This window comes from Episyrphus balteatus, chromosome 3 (assembly GCF_945859705.1).
Source record: "Episyrphus balteatus chromosome 3, idEpiBalt1.1, whole genome shotgun sequence".
NCBI lineage: Eukaryota > Metazoa > Arthropoda > Insecta > Diptera > Syrphidae > Episyrphus > Episyrphus balteatus.
Genome location: NC_079136.1, coordinates 117074861 through 117088804, shown reverse-complemented (window position 1 = coordinate 117088804; position 13944 = coordinate 117074861). Strand labels below are relative to the sequence as shown.

General features: G+C 29.7%; 1 protein-coding gene across 2 annotated transcripts in view; it reads right to left on the bottom strand.

The window, feature by feature from the left end:
* Positions 1 to 13944, bottom strand: part of LOC129913490 (uncharacterized) — a 108728-nt gene that overhangs the window by 50601 nt on the left and 44183 nt on the right. For both annotated transcript variants that reach the window (XM_055992199.1, XM_055992200.1), the window contains exon 2: positions 734 to 942. In XM_055992199.1, the coding sequence (XP_055848174.1) occupies positions 734 to 942 (209 nt within the window). The remainder of the gene's footprint in view (positions 1 to 733; positions 943 to 13944) is intronic.

The window sequence follows — 13944 nt, the reverse complement described above, 5'->3', positions numbered from 1 at the left end:
AAAGGTGAATATGTTTAAAGTTTTGTACATATTCTTGGGATATATAAACTACAATCTTCAATATTTCGAAATCGATTGTGCCAACTTCTAATACCTCCATAAAAAATAGATAAACACCCATAAAACCCGGATAATAAAAGAACTTTACCTTCTGACTTCCATATCTGTATATAATCCCACTCTCCACCTTGCATTAAAATCATTCCAGGATTACATTTCATATGAATGCAGCTAATTGCCAAGGTCATTAGTGCCGTCTGATGGACTTCTTATATTATACCTTTTGAATTTCCTTTTATGAAAATTCATATATAAATAAATGCACCCATAAACATGATCCTCCCAACACACATACAAGTAGATTAAATATTTCATAATATTATTTGTTCTTTTTTTTTCCTCCTTCCGTAAAATATCTTTTTTACAAAAGTATCGATGCACACAACATTGTCGATATACCACTTTGTGTTAAAAAGTTACCTTTACAACAGAGCAAGAGAGAAAGATAAAAAATACATATATATTCGATTTCAAATTTTGGGTTGCACAGTTCAAGTTTCAAAAAGGTATGTAGGGGTTGTTTTATAGTTGGAATATAGCAAAAAGTTACTATTAAATATTTCCGGGATTCGTGTGGTGTAATACCTACTACCTCTCTATTCTATATTGGGTATGACTATTTTATATATATAAACATTGTGTGCGAAACTGGCTAACATTTATAAACACATACCTCAACATTTATTCCGGCAGATGGAAAAGTTTTCATAGCCGGATTTTCCTTTGGGGTATATCGATAAAATTCTCTTCGTCCTTTATACCATTTTACTGAATATAGTGTGTCGTTTTCCATGTCGTAATTACATATGAAGAGCGCATTGCCACCGCGTCGTACAGCTTGTGGAATGGTCACTGATACGTCCTTCAATCCAACGATGAATTCTGTTGAAGATAATATTAAAAAAAAAAAGTTCGAGTATTAAAAAAGGATTCACCTGTGCTATATTTAACATATAAAATATACATATATGAAAATGAACAGTAAATGTATTTTTTTTTTTTTTTGTTTTATTTTGAGTACAATGTTGAGTGGTTGATTACGAATAAAATCGTTTCACTTTATTGAAGTATATACACGTACATGAAGGAGGAAGGATTGTGCAAAGGTCCATTTTTGAATGGAATACATCCTGAATATTAAAAACAATCAAAAACACTTGTTTTTGAAGAGGAAAAGTTTGATTTACATTATTATGCCATCAATAAGAATGATCTTATGGAAGATTTTCAAAAATTTATTAATATAGATTAAAAAACACTGGAGTCTTTCCGAATAAGTTCAAGTATCTATTAGTATTTTTTACTACCTATAAAATTTTTAAAATTAACTCATATCAATCAGCATGCCCCAGATTGAGTCAAAGAGTTTTGGTAGCAAATATGTGTATAAAAAAACTTGATAATATAACTTACTGATAGTTTTCTCAGTAATCAATCAAATATTTTTATAAAACTAAACTTATAAATAAACTGGGATTTGAGCCTAGACTAGACCCCTGACATCAAAAACTATCTCAGTAAGAATAAATTTAATTGGCTTAGCAGTAAAAGAGAGGGGCAAAATTAAAGAAACAGAAAACGTTTTTTTTTTAACTAAAAATGAAATTTTTGAAAAACAAGTTTTTTTTTTAATTATTAGGTAATTGGTTTACAATTATTTTGTTGCCGAAACAAAAATATACTTTTCTGAAGGTTTTCGGTGCGCTGAACTCGAATCCGAAGTCAGAAACAACTAATCAGCTCCCGTTTTTGAGATATTGCCGTTAGAAATGCAAAAAAAACGTTTTTTTTTTTTAGTTTTTCGAACCTTATTATTTTGTATAAGGAAAATTCTTAGAGCATATTTAGTAACGGTATCAATAAGAACTGTTTTCCATCTTTCAATACTTGTTTAAATCTTTTCAATATCGTTCGTATTGCCCGAGATATCTTAAAATGAAGTAAGTGGGTTTGGCTTCATATATCATAAGGGAGATAATGACGTTATAAAATTTTTAAAATATGCCAAACAATTGAGGATATCTCGGGCAATAAAAAAGATATCGGGAAGATTTAAACAGATTTAAAAAGGTGGCAAATAAAAACCGTTACTAAATATGCTCAAGCAATTTTCCTTATATAAAAGAATAAGGCTCGAAGTACTGCATTTTCTAACGGTAATATTTCAAAAACTGGAGCTGATTAATTTTTTTTGACTTCGGATTCGAGTTCAGCATACCGAAAACCTTCAGAAAAGTATATTTTTGTTTCGGCAACAAAAAAAAAAAGTTTAATTTTGTTAACCATTGTAATAATTCATGACGGTCAAAGCCTGAGTAAACATCAGAAAAATTGAAACGAGAATTTTTTTTTAGCAGATTATAAAAATTTTGGATAAAAATACACCTCAAATCAGAATTTGCTCAAAATCACTAATATTAAAATAACTAAACGTCAAACAAAAATTCCTTGTGGTAAAGAAAAAAAAAAAAAAAAATTATTTGATTATTAACAAATTCAGAATGAGTAAATCCATGAAAACGCCAATAGAGTGTTAATATTGACAGCTTATTTTCTACTGTCACGGGTTGGACGAACAAATAAGCTATTTTGAAGTCACTGGTAATTGCTAACGGGAATCCAAACTCACGGATGGGATAATTTATTTTATCATCAGATTTATTACTTGCTTTTAAAGGGCAAGTATTGGTTTCGAGTTTCTTAATCAAAACTGACATTACGATGATAGAGAAGTTAAAAAAAAGTGGGATTCGCATGACGTCCGTCAGTCTGTACGTGCATCGGTGCATTCATATGTAGGCTAAAAGGGTGGACACATTTTCTTGAAATTTGGTACAGATTTTATTTTTCATAATTTCCAAAATTAATATGGCACCTAAAATTTTTAATTCCCATACAAATGTTTCGATTAATGGCATTTCGATTAACTGCATTTTAAGTTTCATAAAAAAAATAATAATGTGTGCAATTCACACGTGGTTTTAGTGAAACCTTAAAAATCATTTAAAAAAAAATCAAAAAAATGTAACTTTTTTTTATTCCATCACTTTTTTATAGGACAACCTACAAAAAATTTTATACCATCTGAAAGCTTATTGTTTCAGCTCAAAATATTTATATCGACCATGTCTATACAACATCTACAAAAAAAGCTAGAATTTTTTTAACCCAATTAGTTTTCATAAAAAAAGTAAAACATTCAATCTCTTTTCTCTTCTAACGTGATTAAATCCATTTTTTAAAAGACAACCTATAATAAATTTTATATCATTATTATTTCACCTTTTATATGACGCTTCAATCATATTTCTACCATGCCTAAAAAAAAAGTAATAATTTTTTAAAGCCAACCATGTCGAAATTTCAAACTGAGATTACGGTACTTCCTCTACTGCTGGCTGGTCATCGTCATCGGCAACAAATCTTCACAGGTGTTTGGAGGTATTTTTCAAGTTTTTCAATTAAAGATTATATAACTTGTAGAGCACGTACCGTTATGTGTGATATATTAAATGAAAGGTAATATTATCAGCATGCTTATTAAAGTTAAATAAATTTATTATGTGTTCTAGATCAAAAGATATAACGTGTTTAGTATAAAAACATCTTTTCACCGTTATCTTAGAATTTTGAATATGAAATTAATTGAAATTTTGCACAATCATAATTTATTTAAAATTTCATTCATCTATCTATTAAAACAAAAAAGTTATGATCAATTGATTTTTCGTTTCATCTTGTTTCAAATCACTACGATACTAAAGAAGTTTTCACTTCAAAAAAATTTGAATAGTGGAAATATGGCGTTGTCACATTTTTGTTATTTACCTACGTATATTTCGTTGAATGCTAGACCGATTTTATTTTAACTTATTTAAAATAGAAAAAAAATTTTTAAAAACATATATATTTTTAACATTATTTTTTATTTCATTTGTTTGTGATATATCTAACCAAATCGATGAATTTTCCAATGGTTAGCTAATATTTATGTACATTAAAAATAAGAGCAAGTACGTGTGACATATTTTTTAAAAGTATTTAAAAACAAAACGAAAATAAACCTAATTATGTCAATAATTTGAAATAAATTTGGTTTGAATAAAAGGGATCAATTTTATTATTATAATCAATTTCATTGTTGTTTGAATTAATGCCATCTAAAACCTCGCCTACACTTAACTGATTTAAACTTTTACTTGAAAATATTGATTTAAAAAAAAAAAAAAATTTAAATGTTTCTTTTTCTTAACCACAATAAAATATGTAATTGTTTTCTACAACTTACCTGGAGTTTATTTATCAAGCAAAACCAAACAAAATACTTATAAATTATATATAAACTAATCCTATCTATAATTTCAACCTCAAAACATCTAACCACAATTCTAAAAATGCCTCAATTCGTCTACCACAAACAAAATACACAAAAAAAAAAAATAGGTACAATCTCTTTACTCAAACCATATCGTTCCACACAAAAAGGACCATGAAGAAGTTTGATTATTATCATTTCGGGTTCAATTTCTTAAAAGATGATTTTAGCCGCAGTCAATTAAACAATCACTTTCCACTTCATAAATTTGTTTAAACCACCTTATAACCAACCCATCACTCCTTTTATCTTGCTATAATGTTTGAATGTAGTACACATATGTCTTTCAAAATTTTGGACAGCAAAAGTTCTATACTTGAAAAGCCTCAAAAACCGCATCCACATGATAATTGATAACTCTTGTGATAAAAGGAGAAACCCACAAATCCACACAGCAGGCTCTATACACAAACAACGACCGATCCGACCGACCATCATCAACTTGGAAACGGCTTCTTCAAAAACAGTTTCTCTGACATAAAATAGATAGTTTGGAATCAATTGCCAGACGAGACCAAAAAGACCAAGGATATACAAATGAATGTTTCATGTCGATATGGAAAAGACTTACATACACACACACACACACACGCAAAATAGAGCACATTAGACCAATTGTTTCACATTTAATGTTGCTCTTAATATCTCAAACGATATTGTGTGTGATAGTGTCAGGAGGAGGCACAAGGACGAGTATAAGGATCCTTTAATCATCTTCTTCTTCCTCCAAAAACATATGTTATATTCCCCTAAGAATTGTATCTTCCACAAAGTTTGTGTGTAGTACAAAACTTGGGTGGTGTTCACATTAGTTAATTACGATGACATGGAGAATTAATTGCTTGACAGTTCTTCAAGATATAGAGACATTGACGACGGACGACGGTCGACAACTATCGACTTCTTTTTTTTTTTCTATCTTCTATTGTCATTTGTTCTCATCGTCATCATCATCATCATCATCAAGCGCCTTTTGTGATAGATGACAAAAAGAATGACACTAGAATCAAGAAAGATTAGGTGCCTAACATCACCAGCAGCAGCAGGACATTCCGCACTCACCATTCCAATCTGTCTCCCATAACTTATATCCAATTTTTTTTTTTTTTTTGTTCATTTTTACAACAAAACATGACATCTATGATATTAGCGCCATTGATCCTTGAAATAAATGATGAAGACAATTATCGAGAAAAAGAGACAGATTTCTATACTCCTTCGTTTGTTCGTTATTACTCATACACCCCCTAAACCCTAGAAAAAAAAAAAAAACCCACTCCACCATTATAAATCCCATGGGAGAAAATCCCTTTTAATAGGATTCCTTATTCTATACTGTGCCTTATTTGATTAGCTATTTGTGTCAGGAGCGTAGATTCAAAAAGCTTCTTCTCCTCATCGTCGTCGTCGATCGTATATTCGTCTACAACTTGGATGTAATTGAAATTGAATCTTCTTTCTATATCACCACCACCACATTGTCTTTACAAAAAGGACTCGATTCCAACATATACATCACAGAACAATGAAAGAAATACAATGAAACAAACTAAAAAAAGAAGAAAAAAAAGAAACGAAGAAGATGAAGCAAAAAAAAAAAAAAAAATCTGAATTCCTTCTCGTTTATTAACGATTTTGAAACAATGAGAGATAAATATCCTTGAAATCCTTGCAAAAGATATTTATCAGCATCTCCAGAGTGGATGTATGTGTGTCAGTCTTGTTCTTCTGTCTGTAGGATGTGTTGTGTAGGATGCTTGTTAAATCTATCAATCGTCAGCGTCACCAAAATAATTGAATTCCTTATTCGTGATTTGTTGTGTTGTAGAATATCCTTGCGCTGTTGTGCTGTGTGTGTGATGTGCCAATATGCGAGGTGCGAGGCAATGCAGCACAGAGTTGGAATTTTAATTTGCCTTTCCTTGGCAGAGAGAAGGCAGAGAACAGGAGCACCAAAATACCCCCCACAAAAACATCCTTTTTGTTCTTTCTTGTTTTGTATGATATTGCTGCTACTAGAGGTGAATTAGCATTTTCTAAGAAGGAGGAGAACAATACTCTTATGTCCCCCTATCAGAATGGTAGAGGACATGCCTACCCCAACACACATTTTTTGGGTGGGTAAAGAACTTTAATTTAAAGACAAAGGAAAGATTAAAGACTTTTTTAGGAATGAGTCTATAGAAAGAGGATGTAAAATCAGGGACGTGGGTGACATACTGATTATTATAGAAATTGGTGGAAAATCCCCCCGAAGGAGGGTGGGAAAGAATGTTGAATCAAAATTGGAAAATTGCTCGCCTGATATCCAATTTGTTTAGCTTGCTAATAATATTTTTTTTTTGTCTCCATTTTATTTCATTTCATTTTGTTTTGTTTCATTTCTACTGGGATATTTTTTTTGTCTTAGAAAATAGGAGTGTTTGTATGTCATTGTCCTTTCGCACAGTTTGTTGGTATATTTTCATCTAAAAATATCCACCACAGTGTTGTTAAACTAAGAAATCAATATTAAACGAGTATATAGATATAGATAAAAAGTGGACATAAATTTGCTAAAGTGAAAGTTAAAGCAATATAGACGACATCATCGTTTCTTTTGGTTGGGAATAAATAAATCGCAGTTTGACATAAACAGGACACTCCCAGTCCGAAAAGACCGAAAGGAAAATAATTTTTTTTTTTTTTTATTAAATTTATGGTAATTGTCGCGAGCAACATAAATTTAATGCTTAAGTAAAATTGTATCACTTTCATTTGACTCAAGATATGCGGTTGATGAGGGGGAGAAATAGTAGTGGGAGGAGGGGTGATGAGACAAATTGCTACAAATGGGTAAATATATAGTGTGTTTGAGGTATAGTAAATTGGTATTTTTGGTTGTTAAATGGTATTGTAGTGAAGGGAGGGGGTAAGAGATTGAGGAAGTTGATTTTAGTTGTCAATTTTAATGCCCTAATTAGTCAGTTTTTAATGGAATTGTAGTAGCAAAAGGAAAATGATTCAGAATTGAGTAAACAAACTTTGATATTGATAACGTTTGATGCTGAGAAAATAATGGCTTTGGCATATTCTAACCTCTTATTATATGAAATATATATACTGTTTCTTATTAATAAATGCAGCCTGACCTTAAACCATGGCGTTAAAGATAGATCATTTGTAAATAAGTCTGAGTTTTTTTTTTATTATATAGCACTGTAAAGTATAGGTGAGTGTAGTAATTTTGTGCATGGGCATAAATCTGTATCTCCAACAGGGAGAGTTCTTTATTAACATTACCTACATATTTCAAAAAAAAAAAAAAAAAAAAAATAGTCAAAAAACGAAACTATATTCATAGTAAAACTCATCGAAAATTTATAAAAGTAAAAAGTATATTCCACAAAAGAAACTACAGTGGAATCTCGCTAACTTGAACACATACGATACCAGGCCTTTTCATGTTATTGGTTCAAGTTACTGGAACATATAAAAAAAGTCTTCGTTTTTGTATGAATTCAATTTGTTCAATTACAAACGTAGTAACCTTAGTTGACGAAATTCAAACTTCTGTTGAAATACAATATAATTTATTTGTTAAAGTTATAGAGCTTAAAATATTTTAATTATTCAACTTATAAAGTCAGCAAATAAAATAGTTCAAGAAAAAAAGATGTTCAAGTCTGTTGTATACCGTACGTTAAGGAAATATTCAAAAATCAATTTTTTATAGCACCATTCATACAAAATATTATTTTTTGACGTGATAACGTCTTATAAATCGATGAACCATGGCAGCCAACACAAAAAAGTGACGCCATTTTCTAACGTTGAACTCTCGCACTTTCGCAGTGCGGCAAAAAATTTCAATTCAAAATTAAAAATAAACTAAATATTAGAGATACAAAAATCTTCTATAGCTTATTTGAAAGATAATAACCTAAAACTTAATCCAAATGACGGATTTTTAAAAATTCCGTCATTTAATAGGGTTAACAGTGGTAAAACGGAAAGATGAAATTTGGGCTAAAATCTAAACGCGAAGTCGTAGAGAATTAATTTTTTTGCTACCTATAGAAGGATGAGATTAATTTAAGAATAACTGCATTTAAGAAAAAATTCTAAAAAAATTTTGAAACTAATCTATAACGTTTTGTTTGAACGTTATACACGTGTTGGGGCTATGACAAAATGATGATTTTGAGTAAAGGAAATTTTTTTTGAAAAAAAACTAGGCGCCTGATACGGATTTTGTTCCAACACTCTGCGTTTCGAAATATGAATTTTTGAAAAACACCTTGTTTTTTAGGGAACGTTCAAAAAATCTCAAACTTATAGGACATGTAGGTTTTGGCCTTATGCATACATGTGCAAAAACTTGGAATCGTTTAGTGAGTTTTGATTGAATAACGGAAACAAACAAATTTTAAAAAACACGTTTTTTGACCGTTTTTAACCGATTTTCATCGTTTTTTATTTTTATCTTTTTTTCTTTAATAGATACAGGAATAAAGTACATGGAGTAAAGATAGACCATGACTACGAAGTTTAAATCATTTTCGTAAACACAATTTTGAGATAACATTAAAATAAAATTTTAGAATTCAAAAGGTTATAACTTTTGACCAAGAGCAGATAGAAATTTATTAAACTTTTATGAGCATCCTGATACAATTACATTTCATTTGGTATATAACACATAACGGTAGACTTACTACAAGCTACACAATGTTAAATCAAGAAACTTGCGAAAAAGCTCAAAACACCAGTAAAGATCTGTTGCCCCCCGAACAGCCACAAGTGTGGGAAGTACCGTAATCTCAGTCTGGAAATTCGACATGGTTGACTTTAAAAAATTCTAACTTCTCTTGTAAGCATCTTTGAAATGAGATTGATACTTCATATGAAAGGTGAAATAATAAGCTTTCACATGGTAAATTTTTTTATAATTAATTTTTTATAAGTAATTTTTTTTATAGGTTGTCAAACAAAAAAATTGATTCCATAGCGTGAGAACATAAAAATAAATGTTTTTTTTTGATGAAAATTATAGGTTGTTATATAAAAAAAGTAATTTTTTCACTTTTTTCATAAGAAATGATTGTTTTTAATAAATTATTTTAGAACTTTTTGCGCATTGTAAAAATTTAAAAATGGTTTTATTATTTAAAAGAAATATTTGGCTTTTTAATGGTATAATTTTTTTTGTAAGCTTTTAAAATAAAAAAATTAATATAATGAGAAAAGAAAAAACGTAATTTTTTTTAGCTTTTTCTTGTAAATTATGATTGTTTGAAATAAATAAACGCTTCAATTGACTCATTTTAAAAGCACACAACCTGTTTTCTTACGACGTTATCACGTAAAATCATCGTCCGTAAACCGGCTTTACAGACAACCTCTTTTTTTTAATTCAAATGGTAATCGTTTGTCCACATCGAGAAATGGATGCAAACCAAAAATAATTGCTTGTATACCCTACGTGAAAGATATATTCATGAAACAAACTGTGTCCTAACTTATTCAAGTCCCCCAAAATTGCAAAAATTACTTTTTCACAAAAATTTAAGCTTCTGTCTACCTACGAGTTTTTTTGTACGTAATGATCTTAAAGCAAATAATTTTAAAAATAAAAGTTACGCATACACCACAGTGACCTTCTTCATTTCCTCTAATTTAATCACTGACTGAATAGTAAAACCATTTGACTTTTTTAACCATTCACTAACTGTGAAAATTATACTGTCGAAGATTCAACATTTTGACCGTGGGGCTTCCATAAAGATTCATAATTTGTATTTATTTTTTTTTTTCAGTTCGCAAAAAACATCTTTAATCATGCAAATTAACAACATATACAATTGGCTTGGTTAATGTCATCTGGATTTTGTAACTATTGAAGTTCTTATATTGTTTTCTTTTATAACGTAACAAAAAATGGTTGGGAATTTTGAGGACTTGTGAACTGTTAAGTGCAAATTTTGTTTTTTTTTTCGAATATCTCCTGTAGGGTGTAAAATATAATATGTATTTAAAAAAAAAAAAAAATAAATAAATTTATTGGGCTTTGAATTTTTCAGTTAAAAAAAAATGTTTGAAGATCTTGCAAAAGATGATTTTTTTTTTGTTTTTTCCATTTCAATCGTAATTGGTTTTATACGTCTATCTCAAAATTTAAGCGTTTTAGATGATTTTTCATTTGTCAGACTTGCTATATAAAAAAAATTTGATCAAACAAATTTTTGAAGGATAGAAAAATGAAAATTTTGGATGGACAAACGAGTAAAACTAGTTTGATTTAAACATTTAGAGGTCGCAGCTCTGACCTTAAAGTGCACATAAATATAATTATTCTTTTAACTTTATATACCTAAAGTTTTTATTTTTAGGAAAAACATTAAAGGTATTTGATTTTTTTAAAGTCACGTAAAAATTTTCAAACTGAATAAGAATGAAAATAAGCTCCACCAGAGGAGTCATGTTAATTATTTCATCAATCTTCAGCCATTTAAAAATCAAACAAAAGTACTTTATTTTTTGTAGCGCAGTTAAAAATCCTTTTTAATCCCTTTTTCTTTATGATAAAAGGGTTGATAAAATTACTTAATTTATTTTTGCCTGTCTTCTTTATTGCCTCGCTTTTATTGGTCGTTAACAAATTATGACCATCAAATCTATCATACAGAACCTAAACTCATAAAACTCAAAACTACCCCCAAAAGAATAAAAGCTTAAGGACAGTAATTGACAAAGCTAACAAGTCAATTAAATCTAACAGAAAACATAAGAAAACATCAAAACCTCAAACCCCTAAAAAAATGAAAAAAAAAAAAAAAAAAACTATCTAGCCTTGGGAATCCACGAAAAACATCTGTCACCTGCCATTGCGAGCTGCTTCGAGCTACATCAGAGCAAAAGGATATAAAAATTTGAAGACTTTTCCCTCTTTTATTTTTTGAGAATCCAAAATCTGAATCTAAAATAAATTGATTGATATTAAAAAGGAAAAGCAGGGAGGAACGAAACGAAACGAATAGAAAACCAAGGACTCGGAACCAGAGAATTGATAGATGAAACGAAAAACTCGGTGTGATAATTTGATTTGTTCCTCAAGGGAGATATTTCCGTTTTTCTTGCACATCCTTTTCGTTTCCATCAAACTCATCCTGTGGGTGTTGTTATTATCCTTGATAATGATGATGCCAAAGTATTTCATAGATATTATATTATAGTCTGGAGGCTTTCACAACTCTCGCATTTTGGTGGCATTTTAGCAGAGAAAGAGAAATGTTTATTTATGCATTAATCAGTAAAATTGATTAGAAATGGATCGGGCAGGCGTTAACGGCATAGGAAAATGGGTATAACGACAGCGCTATACAACATTATTGTGGCACGACAGGATATTATATAGCTTGCTAAGGGACGACTGTATCTAATGATGTTGGCTGATGATGGTCATGTTGTCCTTGTTCGCGTGCCAGAGAGATACGGAAATACAAATTCGCGAAATGTTTTTTTTTTTTGTATCCACAATACACCCTCTTTTGCTTTGGAGAAATAACTGATGCTTGTAGAGTTGAAGTTCCAGTTCATGAACAAAAACATGGAAGCACTCTCTTCCAACTTCCAACCACCACAAGAAGGCTTTTCAAACATTTTGAAATATTTAAACATCATCCAAAAAAGAGGAAATCATTCTGAAAAGGTCACTCTGATTTGGATTTGGGATTAGTGTTGACAGATAAATGGAGGTTTTGAGTTAATTTGTTGTGATTTGCTTTGGCATTGATTTAAAATTACAACGAAAAGTGAGGGGGGGAGGGGTCAGAGGAATAAATTAACATCATGCTTAATGGATATGATGATGTTTCAAGGACATCGGATACCTACTATTTTTGGAGAAATACGATGATATGGAAGGTCGATAGATGATGATTCATCATTTATTGAAATAAAATAGAAGTTTCTCATTTACTTTTCGAAATTCATAGATTTGTTTATTTTAGGCACTTTTTTTTTGTTATTTAATGAATGGATCACATTTTAACGACTTGACTTATTTAGCACTTAAAACTAAAATGATTTTTATGTTTAGAAAATTACTTATGGACATTTGCGTTTGATGAATGATAAATCTTAAAGGTTTTATCAGTGATCACAACTTATTTATAAAAATAAGGTCTTCTAAAATTTAAAAAGAATGTAAGAAAAGAAAAAAGAATGTTTGATTGGAAATAACTTAGGAACCAGACCTCTAAGAAACTTTTGGTTTTCAATTATGAGTAGAGCTTTAAGAGACCTTTCTTTTGATGTCTCACACGATGGATTCGGAGGAAATTTTTAAAAATTTAATTTTTTTGTCAAGGGGTCTCAAAAATCTGGAAAAAAATAAATTTGTAATTTTTTACCGGAATGCATAGGCTTGTTCACTTTGAACTTTTATCTGTGAACCAAAATTTGTTTCGAGACTTTGATCCGAAGATATCTGCTTCCGAATGAATAAAAAAAAAATTCGATTGCAAATAATTCAGCAACTAGACGTCAAAGAAACTTTTGGTTTGCAGCTATGAATAGAGTTTAAAGAGAACTTTCTTTTGATGCTTCACTTAACGGATTTGGAGGAAATTTTCAAAAATTTAATTTTTTTGTCAAGGGGTTAACCTTGATTTTTGATTTTTTCTCGAAAATCCGAAAAAATTAATTTGTAATATTTTTGCAATAAAAGATAGTCCTGATCATTGTAAACTCGTATCTGTAAACAAAAACTTGTTTCGAGACTTTGATCCAAAGATATCTGCTTCCGAATAAAAAAAAATATTTGTTTGGTTGGAAATATCTCACGAACCAGATCTCCAGTTATGAGTAGAGCTCAAAGGCATCTATCTCTCTTTTGTTGTCTCATTCGATGGATTTGTAACAAATTTTTAAATTTTTTTCTTGGCAAGGGGTTATCTAAGCTTGATTATTTCTAAAAAAAAAAACTCCTTTAAAATCTGATACCTTAAGAATTATTGATTCGAATTCTGAATTTAAGACTTTGAATTGCAAACAAACGATTTTTATCTTTCTCCTAGGGCTTTTTGTAAGAGAAATTAATAAAATTTAAATAAAACACAAAGTACAAAAAAAAAGAACAAGAAAAATCAATAATTTTTTGAATTGAAGAAATCAATTAAAAAAGTCATAATTTACAAAAAGAAAAATAATAATATTTTCTCTGAATGTCGAATAAATTATCAACATCCGGTAGAATCGTTGAAAGAATTTCAATTGCCTGAAAATAGTAATATCGATTTGTCTCTAAAGACCAACAAAAAAAAAATAAAAGAAAAATCTCTCAATAATTATTGAAAAGTTCAATTTTTCTTCATCTTCTCTTACGTTTTCTTTCATAATTTTCTAGAGAGCCAGAAGGTGATATACACAGTGGGTCAAAATGTTACAAAAAATGACAAAAAAAAATTGAAAGATGGTTCACACCAATATTTACAAAAATATCGTAAAAGATTTTGGAGAGTTTTTAG